Source organism: Odontesthes bonariensis, chromosome 18 (genome assembly GCF_027942865.1).
Source record: "Odontesthes bonariensis isolate fOdoBon6 chromosome 18, fOdoBon6.hap1, whole genome shotgun sequence".
NCBI lineage: Eukaryota > Metazoa > Chordata > Actinopteri > Atheriniformes > Atherinopsidae > Odontesthes > Odontesthes bonariensis.
This window is the reverse complement of record NC_134523.1, coordinates 4516116-4536322: the sequence shown is the minus strand read 5'-3', so window position 1 is coordinate 4536322 and position 20207 is coordinate 4516116. Positions and strand designations below refer to the sequence as shown.

The window sequence follows — 20207 nt, the reverse complement described above, 5'->3', positions numbered from 1 at the left end:
TATGCTTGGCGTGCTCACTTCAGAGACAGTCCAAGCCTAATTTATTTCAGCACTCAGCAGTGTTTGCTACATTTCAGGTAGGGTTCTCTTCCTCTAAGGGTGGTCCAACCAGACATTTGAAAACAACACCATGAACTGGGCTTTCCTAGAGGGGCTCCTCAGCGGGGTGAACAAATATTCCACAGCATTTGGCCGCATCTGGCTTGCCATCGTCTTCATCTTTAGGCTGTTGGTCGTTCTGGTGGCCTGTGAAAAGGTTTGGGGTGACGAGCAGAAGGACTTTGACTGCAACACCCTCCAGCCTGGTTGCCACAATGTCTGCTATGACCACTACTTTCCAATCTCCTACACCAGGCTCTGGGCTCTCCAGCTGATCTTTGTCACTTGTCCCTCCCTTCTCGTGACTCTTCACGTGTCCTACAGAAAAGACAGAGAACGCAAGCACCGGCTGAAGCACGGAGAGGACTGCGTGAAACTGTATGATAATACGGGGAAGAAACGGGGGGGTCTCTGGTGGACGTACCTCTTCAGCTTGATGTTCAAGATTACAGTGGACGGTGTGTTCGTCTTCCTCTTGTACTACGTATACGAGGCTGCTTTCTTCCCTCCATTAGTGAAATGTGGCGAGGAGCCGTGTCCCAATATAGTGGACTGCTACATTGCAAGGTAAGTGTTCGCATTCAAAGTTCTGAATGGTAAAATACAGAAATCTCACTGTCTAATCTTTGACAATCTGCTTCTCAGGCCAACAGAGAAGAAAATATTCACCATCTTCATGGTGGTGACGAGCTTCGTGTGTATGTCCCTCACCCTTTGTGAGGTGGTCTACCTGTGTGGGAAAAGGTTCTCAGAGTGTTGTGGAGGAGGACCTCGCCCCATGAGAGAAACCTCCTTCATGATGTACAGAGCCCCTCTGACTGCGAAGGAAAACTCTGCATACGACAAGCCTGTGGTGGAAGACATGGTCGTCAATAGTAACGATGAAAAAGGCAAACCAAGTTCAGCCCCACCATACAGCATCGTGACTCAATGAGCAAGACTCCCAATAATAAAGCAAAGTATGTTGTAAGAATGATCTTGTTGTAAGGAGATTTTGTTTACAAAGTTAATATAATCTTTAAGCAATTTCACATCAAAATGTTACTGTTTTTCTTCCTTTATTGAACTAAATCTGCATGTGGTACTCTTAAAAATAAAGTGTTGATTTGAAATGACCGATATCGACTAAAAATGGCTGTTTCTATGATTGTATGTTAAATAACTCATTCAAGCATAAAAAAAAACATGCTGGACTTGGTTTGTGCTTATTACCATGAACTCAAGTTAAGACAAATGTATTCTAGGAGGAAATATCATGGATTCCGAATCCAAGAGTAAGGATGCACATCGTCTTTTCCAAAAATAAAGCGTCCTGTGCAATTTGACCTGCCTTTTCATCGTTTGCATACAAAGTTTTCATAGTTTTGTTTGTTAAACTGATGATTTGTGAATCGTAGAGTTCATTTTAGACGGACTCCTCTGTAGAAATGAGGCACATCTCCAGGCTCTAGGTAAACGCTTTGATGCGGGAGTACAGTGTGGAGAAAACTGAACCAACAGAGATTCAGTCTGTGAAGTGAAAGACTCAAAAATCTCCAAACAGCCACATGTTGTGCACCATAAGGACTAAAATAATGATCTTCACATGACTGCAGGGGCTTAGAAAGGAAGCACCGCCCCTATACCAGGTTTTTAAACCACCTCAGTTATCAAACATCGATTTTTAAAGGACAGAATCATAAAACTGAATATACAAATAAGGCGGTGACGATTGCACCGCCTTAGAAAATGAGCAACATATGCCATTTTACAAAGAATCAGCTCTCCATATCTGAGGTGCATATTAGTTCTGCAGTGCTTGTTCAAACAAATTATGGGCGTTTGCCTCTTAAATCCCAACTAAGCACAGATTTCCGATGGAACTGATAAGAAACACAGTGATTGGAGTGAACAAACATTTAAAAAAGACCTATAAGGTCTGATACCATACAAACTTTACTAATTTCCACAGCCACACCTAGAAAAGGAATTCCCCTAAACTAATATCTGTATTTGGTTTCGATTACTTTTTTTTATGGTTTTCAGTGACACTGCCTTTTCACAACACTTAGGCAATAGAAACAGTGATTGAAAATACACTGTAATCAATGCTTTATTATATTTTAAGGTAGGGAGTAAGTAGCTGAATGTTTAAAAGGTCATTCTGGGTGTGTGCCAAAAGTAGACACACCTCCAGAAGAATGGCCAATCCTGTCAATATCAGAAAAAGCCACCAAGGAAAGAGGTTGACCGAAGCTGTCCATTGAACTTATTCCAACAGTAAGTCTGTTTCTCTGACAAGGGGCATGATAGACTGAGCCGGAGACCAGGAATTGCCACTTAAGGTATAGTGTGTGCGGTAAGACTTTATGCAAAGTCTACAAATTAACATAAAGTGTAAAGGCAGACTTGTGTGTGGACTACTGAATTGAATTTCTTTCTTAAACATTTCTGAAGTTAAAACCTTGGGAAGCTGACTGTGTACTGGAGGGTTTTTTATGTGTCGAACAAGCAGTTGTTTCATAAATATTTAAAGGTGCGTGTCTTCAAAGCTTCAAACTTTGTGTGTTTGAGAAAACCCAACTGTCAGAGGAGGGGAAGGGTTTGATCAGAAAGGAGTCTTTTCACAGTAAAAAAATAAATTAATCGACTTTCCTCTAAACAAACTTTGCCTCTTTTTTGTCTCTTTGTTGTGTTCTAGATTCCTAGTTTCTCAACAGTCACAACTTAAACAAAGTCAATCAAAGCTGAGCTCATGGATTGGAAGTTTCTCGAGGGTCTTCTTAGTGGAGTCAACAAGTACTCCACTGGCTTTGGACGGATCTGGCTGTCAGTGGTCTTCGTCTTCCGGGTGCTGGTCTTTGTGGTTGCCGCCGAGAGAGTCTGGAGTGACGACCAGGGTGACTTTGAGTGCAACACTCGCCAGCCAGGCTGCACTAACATCTGCTATGACCACTATTTCCCCATCTCTCACGTTCGCCTCTGGGCCCTTCAACTCATCTTTGTCACTTGCCCTTCCTTAATGGTGGTGCTGCATGTGGCCTATCGGGAGGAGCGGGAACGCAAGTACCAGACGAAGCACGGTGAGAGCACTCGACTTTATGACAACCCCGGCAAAAAGCACGGAGGCCTATGGTGGACTTACCTGATGAGTCTCTTCATGAAAACTAGCTTCGAGATAACTTTTCTCTACTTGCTCAACTACATCTATGACAGCTTCAAGCTGCCCAGGAAGGTCCAGTGTGACACCAGCCCCTGTCCAAATTTGGTGGACTGCTACATAGCCCGGCCCACTGAGAAGACCATTTTCTCTTACTTCATGGTGGGGGCATCTGTGCTGTGTGTGGTGCTCAACATTTGCGAAATTTTCTATCTGATAGCTATCAGGGTGATAAATCTCAAGCATAAAGGCAGCATCCACACCAACAGATCGAGAAAGGGCAAATATGACAAGAACTGTGAGGGCTGCAAGTCCTCTTATCCATTATAGTGGGACACCTCGCAAAGAATAAAATGTGTTATGTCTCTGACTGATCAAGTAAAATGATTTTTTTCTTTCTATTAAATTAACTTTTTCTTTCAAATCAAGCTCAAGATCCACGTCTCTTTATGTGAACATTGAAAAAGTTCTTGGGGGGTTTCAAATCCCCTCCGGCAGTTCAAAAGTGAGACATGAACTTAAAGAGTTTCAGCCTAATACGGACATCAACTGACCGAAAGGGACTTTGAGTAAAGACAGCCTTTTAAAATGGGGAACCTACCTGTTAAAGATATCTTATATTTATAAAGTAAAATTATTTTGATATGATATAAATGTTCTATGCTGGTGTTAGAATTACATTTGACAAGTGTGATTTCATTTAGAATATTTCTATATTAGAATATGATTTAACGGTACATTATGAATGTAACAATCTCGAATCAAAGATTTAAGCAGCTGCATGTAAATTTGCGACTCTTGTCAATGTAACAATGGGCCAAACAGACTCTGACTTTCTGTATTAGTACCTAAAATAAAGTGTTTGTCTTATTATGATATAGCCAGAGAAAATGTTCACAGATGAATGAGACCTGCTTCTCTTTTTCATTAATTGCATGACTTCTCCACTTGGTGGCACTAAAGCCACAATCATTTGATGGATAGGAGGCCCTCGGGAGGCAGAAGGATCCCTTGAAATAATGTGTTTCTGATTTGTTTGGACCATTTACAGAGCAACTTTACTACTCTATTACTGAAATTCAGTTGGAATTTATTGCAACCATTCATACAGGACTGTTCCAAAGTCTTGAGCCACCCATTGAGCCAGACTTTCTTGTGATCTTTTAATGTGGTCTTCAGGAATAGTTCTGCAGGATTTCTGAAGGTCTTTCAAAGATTTCTTGGGATATTGGTTTGCTTTTTCACTCATTTTCAGACCAGTTTTTTTACGTGACATATTTTTTTGTGTGTTTGTTTGTTAAGCCATTAACACTGACCAATGAACCATTTAAACATCCAAAAAAAAAAAAAAAACACCTATAACTCAAGGGATGAACCATTGTTGTGTCTACACATATCAGAAAACTTAGCAAAGAGACAAAAACTGTAAATCAGCTCATTTGTTACTCGTTGCATTCCGCAAAGAAACATCATTTGTTCCCATTTCTTTGGCTACATCTATGAAAAATATCAAAGACAAGTTTGACAGACATGAAACGGGATTTTTGCACCAACAAGGTGATTTCCAAAGAGCCATTAGCTGAAAACTTGGCATTTCTATGCATTGTGTGTTGTGTATCCTTTAAAAGAATTTAAGTAACTGGACAAGTGAAAGGCATCCATTGTATATGAAGAGTATCTCAAAGTTGCACCCTTAGGAAGTAAGAGCCCCAGAACTCAAGACTCAGTTTGAAGCAGTGTTGGATCCACACAGGATCATCCTGATAGAATGAAAGAAAAGGCAGCCAACATCCAAAGTTTCAAAGCACCAGAGAGCTCATCTAAGAAGTTGCAGCATGAGATGTTCATGTCAAAGATTGACTTTCAAGCTTGTTTACTTTCAGACTGTTTTTACTATAAATGCTGTATGAACATAAATCTCCATTTATGTTCATACAACTGTAACTAAACCACTGCCCCTTTTTTTCATTTTCCATGTAATATAAGAACAATTCAAAGGTGACTCAAAATTTGCCCAGTTCCGTCGGCATGTTTGTATTATTTATGGCACCAATGTAACATGGTGCTCAATGTTTCCACCTTATATACAAATATAGACCTTATATATATATATATATATATATATATATATATATATATATATATATATATATATATATATATATATATATATATATATATATATATATATATATATATATTACTGTATAACCAGAATAATACTTAAATGTCCAACTAACAGGTTTCTCTGTGTAATTGTTGCATCTCGCCAGGCTTTGAGCCAGGTGTTGACACCGGAACTAGCCTATGAGCTAATGTTTTAGTGCACCACGTTAAGCCACAGTTCAATTAAAAGTAAAAGAAAAACTCTGAATACATTCGGTTGATTGTAGTGTAGCCTTTAGGTTCACCTGCGTCAAGGTTTCAAAGTTTATCACAGACGTACTGCTAATTAGCTGCGTTACCTTCAAAATAAAAGCGCGAAGTAGCTTGCCAAATAAGTATTTTAGGGACGTTCCTTAACATAATCTAAAATAAAAAAAACATATCTAACAACGATAACATCGACTTCTTCTTCTCTTCACTTCTCACCCAGAGGAAAATGTAGTGACTGGGCCCTGAGATTGATGCGCTGTCAAAAGGTTTACTTTGAAATAAATTCCTGCGTATGTGTCACATCGTGTGGTGCCTCCCAAACGGAATGAGGTGCTAAGTTTAAAGAGAGAGCTGTCAACACGCTGATAAACTCCACACAGAGGAGTTGGACATTCAGGACATTCAGTGCGAATGGTGACCTGAGAGAGATGGCCAGATCAGGTAATTAAAGGATGAGTCTCTAAAGTTTCCTATCTGAGTGCAGGCAGTGTTTGTCTCCCATTCTCACCGTGTTTGCTTGGGTGTGGTGGTGGTGTGGCACAGATGAAATTTTGTGAAGACATTGACACTCAGAATAAATGAAGCAGTTTCAGCAACACTTACCAAAAAAGGGTGCCATGATAAAGTGGTGATAAGTGGTGATATGTTTGCAGTGATTTGAAAATGCCCTGTGGCTCTCAGGGTTTCTGTGTCACGTTGAAGAGCTCTGGAAACTTTTAAAGTTGTCACCTCTGCATGCAACATGCCTTAGAGATCATGCAGGAATGTGCCAGTGAGAATTCCCCAACATATTTAGTTGCGAAACTGTTTTTAAATGTCAACGACCGGGTGGAAATGGGGACTTCTCCCTTGTTGCACACATACACAGATGCTGTTGGACTCAGTTTGCAGGATTAATCACCTGTGCAAACATAAGCAAGAGTCAGTTTCAGGTGACTGTTTAAATGCCATTCATTCTTTTTTTTTTATTCATTTATCGCCGCATCACTTATTTTCTCCGGCATTTTTTTCTTTAGTCACCTCTGACACTTGTTTTGGACAGTCTCAGTTTAGGCAGCCTGTACCGCAGCTATGTGCTCAGCAGCCAATCATTAACACGGGTGACATCCCTGCCGTGCTATTGACCTCGCAGCCGTGCTTTCTGATCAATACAACAGAGCCACGTGGGTGATGTAATTTGCCCTGGAGGTTATCCTGCTTCTCCTCCTCCCCAGGTGTGTGCTGTGGCAGCCTGGCGGACCCCGCGGCCCTGATGAAGATGGGCCTGAGCCTGATCGTCGTCGGCCACGTGAACTTTCTGCTGGGCGCACTGGTGCACGGCGTGGTGCTCCGACACATCAACCTGCACAAGCAGGCCAGGGCCATGGAGTACGCCGTCTCCAATGTGATCGCTCTGGCTTCAGGGATGGTGGTGAGTGCACTAAAACACCTCCAGCTCCCATTTTGGGAATTTCAGGTTTGCTCACTCCCAGCAACAAGAACGTTGTGTTGACGCCGTCAGCCTGCAGGTGATGTAGCGCAACACAATGAGTCCTTTTTTTATTTCAGTTAAACACATCTGACTGTTTCAGTCGAAGACTAAATTTATGGAGAAATTCAGAGCTGTAGAGGGTTTACGTCTTGAAGGAACATTCGCTAAAAAGATCCCGATGGATGCAGTAAGGAAGCTTTCACAAATGGTGACTAACAGCACATGGGTATGTGCTTTAGAAAAAAGCTTCCTGTTAACCTCCATAAGGGGGGGGGGGATTTGTCGTTGAATTTAAAGAACAGTTATGAAGGCTGGTAGAGAAATGTTAAATCCGACCATTTTCATTTGCCCAGGCAGGAACCAGAGCAGGAACCAGCACGTAATCGCTTCCATTTGGCTGTTTGTTTGCAAAGATTTCTGAAAAACTACCAAGCCGAATGTCATGTAACTTGAGGAAGAGCTGGAGCGCGGGCAAAGGGAAAGACCCATTCAATCTTTTGTTATTTATTATGCGTAAAATGGCATGTTGTGGGCCTCTTCTTCATTTTGTTGCTTCTCTTTAAAACTCATCAGTCCTCTCTTTGCAGGGGGCTGTCGTTGGCATTATTGCTATCGTCCTCTCAAAAAACAAGAAGAGCAGAGGCCTGGTCAGTATCACTTTGGTTTTCGTTTGATCACAACATTTTTTTATTCTCTTTCTATTCTTTCTAAATCGGAACTTGCATAACACTGCTTATTTCCACCTGCCTGCCTCCTGTGCTCACTTTAGACATTTTCCTGTTTCCAGCTTCCCTCTCTGTCCGAGTCGTGATGTTAAAGAAGAGCTGCACGTTGCCTCAGGTGTTTGAAATCTGCCCTGCAGATCAGGAATAGTTTCAGTTTTTTTTCCCCCCTCCCGTCAATGCAGCGCTGCCTCTCTTGTGTTTACTCAGTCAGCTGTGAGGCCGCTCAGACGAGACTGACGAGGCAGCCGGCTGAACAGAAAGAGCAGGGCTGAGCTCAATAAACCACTCCCTGTTTCCTTTGTAAGCGAGAGTCTTCGTTAAGTGGGCAGGGCAGGGCTAAAAGTCAGCGGACCGACTGCACCGTCTTGTTATCTTATTTATTCACTGAGCATCTGGAGGCACGAGTCAAAACACTCCTTTGTTTTGTTGAAACATGCGCTTATCACAAGTGCCTCTTCGACAAATGATGCTCCTTTTTTCTCCTTATCAAGTTTAGATTTTACAGCTCAGTCGAACTGATCTTAAAGATCTAACAACCTTCTGTATCCTCTTCTCACCTTCTGCAAACTTGGAAGATGCGGTTCCCGAGGCAGTGTGTGTTTTTATCTTTGTGCAAAGTGTACAATCTATAAATCCATCCACAACAAAGACAACAGCATGTTTTTGATGATCATTTTTACAGCAACAAGGCAATTTCCCCTCAGGGATTAAGGAAAAATTATTGAATTGAATTTAATCAAATGTCTCACAGATGTGGAATATTGTTAAAAAATGTTCACGGATTTTATTGTTTTTAATTAACCGAAGCCCTGAAATCACTTTTATTTTATTTTTTTTCATTAAAACTGTACCACAAATGGTTACCATTCATTTTCTGCCACAGAAGGCTTGTTAGCTACAGCTGCTACTTATTGCTTTTGCAGGGGAGCTTTTGCTAAGAGGAGGAGCTCATTAAACATTTTCAGATGTGGTTTCGATAACGGTGTATCCTTATTAACTGCACAAAGAAGACGCACATTGCCTCCAGTGAATGCGAAGTGCTTAAAACCGGTCTTATGTCTTGTGGCCAGCAGGGGGCGACTGTAGTTACAAAAGAAGAGATCCATGAGGAAATTACTCACCTGATCTATGATCTCAGTAAATGTTTTACTGGTGAATTTATGGTCTGAAATAGGTTAATTTCGCAAACTCATTTAATTGTGTTTCTATTCAATTGGGAGCATAGTGTGAAGAAAACGTAGCATGTCTGGCTTGTTTCCGTTATTTGGTTTGGAGCAGATCAGTGGCGGCTGCTGACTTTTAAAACAGGGGAAGCCCATATTACGCGTTCAGGGTTGTAGTGGCTCGTGCCATCCCAAAGCAGAAGATAGCAAAGTTAAAAAGAATTAGTTATAACATAGCTGTGTCTAGTACGACAAGTATGCCCAGCAAATACACAGAAAGAAGGTATAGACTTTGAAAATTCACACAGCAAGGCCAAAATCAAGTATGATGGAATCTAAGGCCTGTAAATGGCTGGATCTGTGGCTGGATCCGAATCTGTGGAGCATTTTTCCCTGTCATAATGAATACTTAGAGTTTGATGGTGGTGGTAAGTATTCTTAAAAAAGTTAACATTTGTGAATGGGCAGCATGAATTCTGGAAAGAAGCAACTAAAAGTATTACAGCACTTTCACAGACAACCAGTCTCTTTCGTATCCGCTTTGGGACTGAAGTTCCAGCGTGCTTCTCCCCGCTTAAAAATTCGGCTGCCACAGAATCTCTCATGATGGACAAACACTAACTCCAATCATCACGACACAGCCCCTCATATTGACACGCCCACGTCTAATCTACCCCCAGAGACGCCGGGCAGCCTCGGAAGTGATGAGTTTTTGTCGATTTAGCCAATGATGAGCTAGAATTGTAGAAAAAAACTTGACTCTCCCGCCCCCTCCTGAAGCCGGGCAGCCCTCGGCTCGGAAGCCTGGCTGTTAGTGGCGGCTTCATAACATGATTTCCTCAGTGAACGGCGGCGATTTCAGAACAAATCACTTCATTAAGCTACAGGACAACATGTTGTAGTTATGAAAGTAAATGTAGTATTGGGCATATCTTGTGTTTTGTGAATAACTGTTTTATCGTCAATTTGACATTGATGATGTAGCAATTTCGCCAGAGAATGGGAGAGGCTGCCCGGCTTCCCGTGTTGTCTCTGAATAGCCGCGGCTGGAGCAGATAGATTAGGCCGTGCTGCGTTATCAGCAGGTGGCGGTATGAGCCAACAAATTGTCGCTGTTGCCTTGAAATAAAAATTTGAGGGAGAGGGCACAAACAAAATGGAGCCCCGAGTCATGTTGATGTGTCTTGGCCATGCTTATTGTGTAAAAGCAGCAACAACTGATTGTTCATAGGAGCAACGTTTGCTAACCTTGTAGCCATGAAAGTACTGCCTCCGTTGTTGGGCGAATTATTCGAGTCAATGGAGGGCACCACTAGGTGGCACACTAGCAAACCTGGATTGTACGAAACTTTTGGAGCTACCAAAATATAAACGCTGAACATGGAGGGTAATGAGCCCATCCCAATTGTGTAATTTGAGCTTCCTTGTCTCCTCTTTCCTCTGTCTTTCTGCTTTTGACCCAGAAATTGTTCACAGTCAAATATTTTGAAGGTTGTCTCGGTTTGCGAAATGCTCTGAGAGGAGAGATGATTAAATAGTGGGGGGGGGGGGACTTGCTGGAGGTGTATCATTAGTTACTTAGAGAGGAGAGCTGAGGAGCGGAGTGTGTGGAAATTGGGAAATTGGGCGAAGAGAGAGTTAATGTTTAAATTGTCAGAAAAACCATGGCTGCGGAATCGTAAATTGTATTCAAATGGTGTCTGAAGTCAGAATATCTGAATTCCAGTAAAAGAAAAAACGCCCCCTGCCTAAATTGGATTTCTGTCTCATACAGTCAGAGGAACCCTATCAACCTCCCTGGGATGCATATGGCAGCCCCATGCTTAAAAAGTGGAGATGGCTGCAGTAATAATGTGTTCATTCTCACTTCTGTCAGTTTGTGTCTCTTTGAATCAGTCACACACATTGCCAGTTACGAGCTTTACCAGTGAACACGTTGCTGCGGTGTTTGTATGTGCAGAATGCAGCGTGTTGCAGTGTTAATAAACACTGAGAAACTCATCCATGCATTCATCTCCAGCAGACTCCATCACTGTAACGCTCTTTTAACTGGACTTCCCAAAAAGAGCATTAAACATCTGCAGCTCATCCAGAACGCTGCTGCTGGAGTTTTAACCCGGACTAAGAGATCTGAACACATCACAGCAGCTTTAAAATCTTTACTCTGGCTTCCAGTCAGTCACAGAATAGATTTTAAAAGCCTGCTGATGGTTTACAATCTGTGATCTGTTCAGAGAATATAAAGCCAGCAGAGCTCTTAGATCCAAGGACTCGGGTCAGCTGGTCCAGTCCAGAGTCCAGACTAAACATGGAGAAGCAGCATTTAGCTGTTATGCTGCAAACAAGTGGAACAAACTGCCAGTGGAGATTAAACTTTCACCAAATGGAGACATTTTTAAATCCAGGTTAAAAACATTTCTGTTCTCATGTGTCTATGCATGAAATCTGCACGATATCTTTGAACTTATCTGGACTGTTGCTTATTTTTAAATTCATTTAAATTATTTTATTTGTTTCTCTTTATATTCTTTTATGTATTTTTAATGCTTCTTCCACTCCCTGCTGCAATGCTTTTATTTTATGTGAAGCACTTTGAATTGTTTGTACATGAAATGTGCTATACAAATAAACTCTGTATTTGATTTTATTAGCTTGTGTTGAGGGAGCTGACACAGTAAGCACAACAATGAGAAAATCTAACTGGTTTTCCAACGTGCAGCACAACACGGTTGAATTAGGCGTGATGTCATTCCCAACTCCGATTTCTAACTTCAAAGACAACGTACATGCAGTCTTGGGCAGGATGCCTGGGTGATAAGCACAGGAACGCATGATTAAAAGTGATTATATTTCAGCCTAAGCCCACAATAACACCTGCCTGCCACTAACACACGGACACGCCAGGCTTCAGAACCGCAGACTACACAGGCTGAGTGGTTCTGCGTGCTCCTCTCTTTTAACTGCTTCCTCGAAGCCACTGTAGTTGGTGTTTGTGCCGATCTTTTTTTATTTTTTTTTACAGCAAACATTTTGACTTGTCACGGCAGAATAAAACGCATGATGATTGGTAATCATGGCTCAGTTCCACCACAGCAGTGAGTCAGCTTGGAAAGTAACAGAAGTGCAGATCAGCCCTCGTTCATACAACAGTTATTGCTGTGACATGACACCTGACTTTGTGCCCTTTTTGCCATTCTTTTATCCGTTCGCTGCTGCAGATGCCCCAGTTTCCCTTCGGGGCGAGCTTTAAAACTTTATCATGCCAGTGATCAAGACTTTCTTTTGTGATTAATTTTTTTATTTTTGTCTCTTTTCCTTCTCCAGACGTGGTCACTTTTCTCCATCAGTCTGGTTTCGGCGCTCTTGACAGCAGCTTCAGCCATCGGGCTGTTCGTGTCAGTGGTGAAGGCCATCGTTTACCGTGGGCGGAGCCTCCTGACTCACTGCCGCTTTCCCGATGCCATCGGCTACTCCAGCATCACCAATGAGTGTCCGTTTGACCCCACACGAATCTATGTGAGTGTATTAGTGTGCGACGCTGCTGTTCAGATTAAAGCAGCAGCTGACCAGCTGAACGTTGTGCCTGGAACTTAAAGGGACAGTTCGCCTCTTTGGACATGAAGCTGGATGACATCCCATATTAGCAATATCATTTATTAAATTTGATGTGAGGTCTGACTTTTTCTGGATGAACCATTTTGTGATGCAAATGTATTACTCTTTTGAACGCGTATTATTTTGAGAAGCAAGACGCTTTATTTTTTAAACCCCAGCCAACTAGCTGGACTACCTTCATCAACACCAAAACGAGGCTGGAACTCTGCTCACAGGACGCAGCAGGGGGTAAGAAGATGTTCATAAATGATGTTGCTGATATGGGATGTTACACAGCTTCATGTCAAAAGAGGCGAACTATCCCTTTAAGATGCTCTTCCAAAATGCACAGTCTGCTTTGACTGGTTAGTTGCTTGGTGAAAAAAAAATACTTAAGCGAGAAGTAGCAGGTCGTTCTTTGTCTAGCGGTTTGTCAAATTTGCAACGAGGAAAGAATTATTCAAGTGTATCACATGGAAAAGTATCAACCCGAAGAAGGAAAACTTAGGCCACATTTACACATAGCCGGGTATTTAGAGAAACCAATATTCCCCCCCCTCCGTTTTCAATTATAACATCGTGCCCACAACATCGTTTTCAAAAAACTTGTCATTTACATCAACCCGCATAAATACGCCGTCAAGCGCCATAATAACTGTGCCAAACCTATTGGCAGCAGTGTAGGGAAAGGAATAAAGCCATGCAAGCCAATCAGAATCCTCAGATTTCTGATTATTATTGAAACAGCCGATCGATACAGACCGAATGCGTTTGCCGTTTTACGAAGTCTACCCTCATCAGCCAAATAGTACAGGGTGAGGGCAACTTTTTTCGTAAAAATTAGTAGAACTTTAACATCATCCATGATAATCCTGATCAGTAGCCAAACAAACTGTAAACATAAGGCGCTCGCGTGACGTTAAGCATTTTCTGGCGCATAATGTGACGTTTAAGAACCTAAAACGCCGTTTCTCCCAGTTGACACGGCAACACATAACCGGCGTTATCAGAAATCTCCACTTTGGCCGGAGGTTTTAGAAATAATCGTTTTCTGTGATTTAAAAACGGGGTTTTGGTGTAAATGAGAGGCCAAACCGCAGGAAAATATCTGCGTCTTCCTATCGTGTAAACGGGGCCTCAGACAAATGAGGCATTGCAGGCAGCTCCAGAGCTGTGTGTGTGTGTGTGTGTGTGTGTGTGTGTGTGTGTGTGTGTGTGTGTGTGTGTGTGTGTGTGAATACACCGGGTGTGGGAGGCTTGCTGGTGTGTCTTCTGTCACAGAGTTGGTCACGCTCATAGCTGATGGACTGGTGGCAGAAACGCTGACCTGACCCTGTTTGCCCACTCCAGGCTGTGTCCTGTTGCATCGTGCTACAGATGGACTGTCAGACCTGCTCAGCCTCACATCGGCAGCGCTGTGGCGTTTTAATGTGCCGTTGACAGTTATCAGTTGGGCGACTTTTGTTTTAAGCTGGATTTACTCTTGACACAAGGGGTTAATGGAAGAGCAGATGTAGATGCGTAGGGGATTTTGTCGCCCAGGGTCGGATTTCAGCCATCAGCAGCACAAACCCCACACTGGACAGATGCGCAGTCCCCACAGCCATTTTATTCATATTCGTTTCTTGTGATGCAACGCTTGATGCTTGCCTCATTATTATATCCGCTGTACAATCTATCATTCACTGTTTAGAGATGAGTAATTATCAGGAGAATGTGTTAAAAGTTGAATGTATATTTTCAGTATGGATGTATCAGCACGCAGCCACAGAGTGAGAAGGGACTCTTCCTCTGTGTACATGTTGTTATCCCAGCTCGTCTTGGCTTGAGCAGATACACTTCTAGATTTTCCTCCAGTGAAGAAACCATGTAGCCTAGAAATCTAGACGCCCCTAGCGACCGCAAATTGAATTTGCTCCCGGGATAGTCTAGTCACTTGTGGTCGTTTTGCGAGGCTGAAAATCGAAACTTAATCGGGCCAATCAAATCGTGAGGAGCGGGGTCGGAGGCCGGGCTACCTAGTGACGACAGAGATGCGACGTTTCAGTGTGTAGTTCCAGAGAGAGGTAAACAATGGCCGTTTCTCAATACCAAGAATGCAAAGAACAGACTTGTGTTCTTGAGGAGATCACAAGTACACACGCTCCGTTTTCAGTTTTGAGACGATGCGTTCTTCGTGCCCGAGGCAGCCTGCTCTGATTAAACAGCTGGGCTTTTTCATCCAAGCGCTGACAAGTTTGAGGCGCAGAATTCTTCCTAACAAAATTGTAAATAGCTGGTATTAAGACAAATTAACGATAAAATCGGGATCTAAAGGGCTACTTTCTCGCCTCAAAATGTTTTAAACGTGGATAAAGTGATATATTTAAAGAGTTTAGAGCTAAAATGAAATCGGCTTCAGCCTGTTGATTTTGGCTCGGGTAGGAGCGCAGTGCATTGTGGGATATTTGCGCTGACAAATTAGCACAAGTTAGCTACCGATGCATCCTCGGTAAAATGGGCGTGTCGAGAACACATCCGGGAACTTTCACCGTTCTCGGCGAAATGCGAACTTGTGTATTGGGACAGTACTTGGGCTGCAACTGATGACGTTTCACAAGAACACAAGTACGGACAAAAACGTATATTGAGAAACGGCCAATGGCTGCGCCCAGCGAACAGTCTTTCTAGTTGGCTTTGGCAGCGACTCTAGAAGATTTAAATATACATTTTTCTTTGCGAGACGAACAGATAACTGCACTTAAGTTTTTCTTGAAAAAAAAGACGTTTTCGGAGTTTTGCTCACCGGGTACGGTAAAAATTTAATTCACCAGCTTGCTCCGTTGGTGGGACGACGCTCTGATTGGTTGTTGCGCCATCCTATTGCGTGGCGTTGAGTGCAGAGACAACTTAACAGACAACCGTTTATCCCGCCCACACTGCTATCCAGCGTCACTAGACCCCTGTACAGCTTTTTTGCTGTAGGGGTCTGGCTTGCTAGGCTAGAGACCATCTTCTGTGTTTAAAGAACCTCACACAAAGTGGGATGCGTCTGAAATCAACATTGGCTTGCCATTTGTTAATCCATCTATGCTAGCTACATTTCCCCCACAGTGCCTACACAGTTTGTGCAAAAAAAGGAAAGATTCAAAACTTGCGCACAGACGGATCTCATTTTCTGAATTTGGAATATTTGACTCAGTAGAGCATAAATCGGATGTTTTACAGCCTCCACGATTAGCCGCTTGTACATAGACTGGATACGCTGAGATGTTGACTTTGGGGTTGGCTCGGTTGGAGCACTGGCTAGATTGCGCACCTTCACTGTGACATGCTAGTTGAACACTGTGTTCTGGTATTTCTTGTTCCCATTGCTGGTTTTATTATTTCATATTGTTTCTCAGGTAAGTCTGTTGTGGCAGTGCTGGTTGTCAAACTATCTTTATCTGTTCATATAAGTAGACTCTGACTGGCACCCCCACCTCAACTACCAGCAACCACTTAAAGGTTTTGTTTCTATTTGCTGTAAACTGAGATTTCCCGCTGTTTTGTGCCACCCAATATTACCTTCTAAGGCTTGTCTCAATAGTAGTGCAATAATTTTGCATTAACTGGGCCAATGATCCATTTGCTTGTTCTGTCAATATAACTGAGGTCCAAGTTGACACCTTTAGATGTTACCTGTTACTGCTAACTGTAGCTAATGATTTCCTATGTAGTTTCAAACATTGCTCCATGGTTATGTTGCAACCCCAGAAGATACAACTTTGTTAAAATACCTAAATCAAACAAACTCACTTATTTTACACTGTAGCAGAAGCTTACATTTACGACGTAGGTTTACTTGTGAGGTGCTTCTTTTTACCTTTAAGGTAATTGAGCAAAGCCGGATTAGCATGCTACTGTTAGCAACTTCTTATGCTAGTTTAGCCACATGCAGGCAGCTTTGTGTTTGGGTTTATATTTCTGTCATCATTCATCACTAAACTAAACTTTGAGTGAAACTGTGAAAAGCTGTAAAAATGGGTAAGATTAGTCATAGAAGGCTTTCAAACCACTTAATTTCAAATGAGATATGCACAGTAACATTAAATTTGGTGCATTTTTGCTAAATTTTCCTGAAATGAGGGATTATTAGGTTGGCTCCCCTCTTGTTTACTTCCAAATAAAGTTAGTACAAAACCAATTTAAAACGGCGTTCAAAAGGGACTAACATTTTTCTCATAGTCTACAGAGAGTGCAGATGATACTTTTCTTTCAGAGCTGCCCATGAGCAAAGGACCCCCCATTGTGGTTGCCAGAGGATGCATTCCATCACCTGAAAGCTTGTTTTCAGCTCCTGCTTCTTAAAGGCTTCTTAAAACTTAAAGGCTTCATGATGTTCATGCAGGGTTTATTTTCTGCGCCTCCTGCATATTTTATCATTACTTTCAAAGAGCACTTCAAACTATGTGCTTTAAACTTTTTATTCTCTTTGTAGTCTGCAGGCAAGCGTACGCCTAACGATGAAATGCAGTTTCTATTCTTTGAATCCCCTCTGTATATATTTACTTTGATACTTTCTGATTTTTTTTTATTTTTTATATAGCTAACCACAATTCTGACTCTTCTCTGCAAACAGAAATCCCTAGACATGCTGGTGTGTTTTTTTTGTTTCCTCCAATGTTACACAGCAGATTAAGAACAAATGAGATTCTGCATCACATCAATGTCCACACAGTAGCCATTTCCATTTATGTTGGGCTGTGAAGTGCTCTCCTCAGATTAAACTCTGAATGGTCCAGCTGGTGTTTATTATTATTTATTTTAACCAACTTCTCTCCTTTTTCCTCTCTAGAGTACTACTCTGATCCTCTGGGTGCCTCTGATTGTGACATGTGTCATTCAGTTGGCGTTTTCTGCCCGTTGCCTCGCTGCCTGTGCTTCGTTCCTGGGCCTGCCTTGTTGCCCTACCAGGAAGAGAGCTGGGCACTATGCCAAAGCGGTGAGTCTGAAATACAAATACACCTTGGGCTGCTTCAAATATTTAACCCCTAAAGAGTGAGGGAGTGGCACTGAATTGTTTTTAATATGGCAGTAATTGAGCAAATATACTCTCTTAACAAAATGTCTCTGTTTGTGTAGATCAATGTGGTGAGGCCAGTGAAGGAGGCTTCTCATTCTCGTTATACCGAACCTCCAAGAAGCCACAACAGACCCACAAAAAGTGTCACGGAACCTCTGCGAGGCCACAACGTACCTACACGACTTGACACCGAACCTCCGAGAAGCCACAGTAAACTTCCAAGACGTGCCACAGCGCCTCCCAGACAGCATGACAGATCTCCTCCTCCCCCTCCTCCTCCTCCTCCGCCGCATCTTTCCCGCCAGCACCGGAGTCTCCCTCCTTCAGAGAGGCGGCCGCTTCATCAACCATACAGAGAGAGGTCAGACAGAGAAAGGCCAGAAAGGAGGACTGGCAGCCAACAAAGGGCACCAGAGCAGCATCAGCTTCTGCAGAGGGGAACTCTAGAAAGGTCCAGCTTCTGGATTTAGCCATATTTAACATGCCAGATCTTTTTGAACAAGGCATAGTTCTGTGAAAGTTTATGCTACAGAGTCAAATATCACACAGCACTCGTCCTCTTCCAGTAAAGAAAAACAGTTAAAAGCTGTGGTCTCAAAGACTGAAGGTGTCTTATTTAGCGGACCTCACATTGACATTTTCTGACATTTTCATTGTTTGCACAGTGTGCAGCATGCCAGTTGTGTGATTGATTTCATTTTTCTGCTTACAAAGGACAAAATAATCATGCCAGGGAAGAAAACTGAGCTGAATCCTTTACAGTGAGGACACGGTGAAAGTTCCTAATGGAAGGGTTTGACGTGGAAAATGGCTCATCCTTTTTTTCTTTGCCAAGACTTGGAAAAGATTGATGTCTGTGCTAAGTGGGCCAAAATAAGCTGTCAAACTTAGCTTTAGTTAGCATGAAGCCCAAAGCAAGGGCACAGTGCTAGATGGTCCTCTTCGCTATAGGAGAACAACCTTAACATCTCGAATCTTCTCGTCATATAGACATTAGCTAGTTTTCATGTTGAGTTTTCGTAGCTTTCGTGAAACGCCCTTCAAAAGTGGCTTAGCATAAAGCTAATAATATGGTGGGAATGGGTTCCACATATAAATGGTGTCTATCAGTAGAAAAACTGTAGACACTGAAGTTTAATTATGACAAGTTAATTCTTATTTTTTTTCTAATGCTTTGAATTTTTCGCTCAAGCGTAAAATTTCCAAGCTAGCAGCGTTAGCCTTCCCCAGGTGTTCAGCTCGGCTACGCTAATTGTTTACAGCTTCCGAGCCACACGTTTAGTGTAAATTCAATGCTTTTTACCAAAATGTTCCGACTATTTGAGTTTTTACAGAAAATGAAGCTGAGACATGAATCGACGCAACGTGCCAAAGATGTGCGAGCGCGCCTTCAGCTCGACAACCAGACAGAGCCACTGGTTTAATGTCGCTTGGCTGAGAATGAAGCAGGTTGACATTTTGCTTTTTCCTTCTCGCTCTTAGGTCAAGACGAAATAGCGCCACAGCTTTTCATATTTATTTCCTGCATAAATAAAATGTTTTTGCTCAAATTATTAATCCATCTTTTGCACCTTGCGTCTCAGCTTTGCAATTTGCAACATAGAGTGGTGACGGGTGTGTGTTAGTAATGACCTGCAATCTACCTGGACACTGTGTGAATGTGGACTAGTAATGTTCCGCTGTCACACCGGACATCGTTTCCTGCATTCGCCAGATAACCAGAAATGAGGACACAGTTGACACATGCTGCTCTGAAACACATAGGTATATTTTTTTTATATCAGGTCCAACAGAACAAAACATGGCACCCTCATTTTGAGGTTTTCATGCAACAGAAAAATAGTAAGGGAAAGGGGGATAAGAAAGAAGAAGAAGAAGAAAGAAGGGTGCATATTTATCCAACACAAGATACCGATTCATCAAGAGGCAGTGAGAATAGAAAAGGATTAAAACGGTCGTAGATCAGGGAATAGCAACTGTTGTTTTCTTATCCTACCAGCAGAGGGCAGTGACGCTCACGGATCCCCAAAGCAGAGGTGCAGCTGCAGAGGAAGCTTCTGTCCAAATGTTTGGTTCAAGTTAACTTTAGATCAATCTCGATGTCACATGGATGCAGTGGCACCAGGACAGCTACTAGGTTCGCATCAATTTTACACACAATTATTCAGTGTGTTGGGCTATACGATTATAATCTGTGCTCACCATGTACCGCATGTTGTACTTCTTTAGTGAAATATCAGGGTTTTTTTTTTTAGTAGACTGGTTTGATGGCATTTCATTCAACCGCTATATAAAAACGGTGCCTGTGTTGCAACGAGTTGCTTGGCTTACACGTGCACAGTATTCCAGGTTTCCGTTTAATACACGTCCCATTAAAAGTTTAACAACACGCACGTTAGAAGTCTTGCATTGGATCACCGTCACTGAGCATTAATGGTGTTGTTGCAATCAAGATCGATCCACTTATCCCCGTCTGTGCACTTCCGTGCCTGAACTTGCTGCTGTCCCGCGAAACATGTCCCTTCATCTTACTGCTCTGCCAGCAGACTAATCCAGGAGCTCAGAAAAGCATTCAGCTACGGTGTGGTGAACAAGC

At 42.4% G+C, this 20207-nt stretch overlaps 3 protein-coding genes across 3 annotated transcripts; all 3 read left to right on the top strand.

The window, feature by feature from the left end:
- The first annotated feature begins 130 nt into the window (after nucleotides 1-130).
- Nucleotides 131-1033, top strand: LOC142368207 (gap junction beta-4 protein-like). The gene is made up of 2 exons (XM_075450344.1): nucleotides 131-666; nucleotides 745-1033. The coding sequence occupies exons 1-2, from the start codon at nucleotides 131-133 to the stop codon at nucleotides 1031-1033; spliced, it is 825 nt and encodes a 274-aa protein (XP_075306459.1).
- A 1800-nt stretch (nucleotides 1034-2833) lies between these two features.
- On the top strand, nucleotides 2834-3568 carry LOC142368206 (gap junction beta-3 protein-like). The gene has a single exon (XM_075450343.1). The coding sequence runs from the start codon at nucleotides 2834-2836 to the stop codon at nucleotides 3566-3568; it is 735 nt and encodes a 244-aa protein (XP_075306458.1).
- A 2412-nt stretch (nucleotides 3569-5980) lies between these two features.
- LOC142368034 (keratinocyte-associated protein 3-like) lies at nucleotides 5981-18750 on the top strand. Its single transcript, XM_075450076.1, has 6 exons — nucleotides 5981-6055; nucleotides 6829-7025; nucleotides 7673-7732; nucleotides 12298-12489; nucleotides 17384-17530; nucleotides 17671-18750. Exons 1-6 carry the CDS (start codon nucleotides 6043-6045, stop codon nucleotides 18079-18081), a joined length of 1020 nt encoding a protein of 339 aa, XP_075306191.1. The 5' UTR covers nucleotides 5981-6042; the 3' UTR covers nucleotides 18082-18750.
- Nucleotides 18751-20207: the final 1457 nt, after the last annotated feature.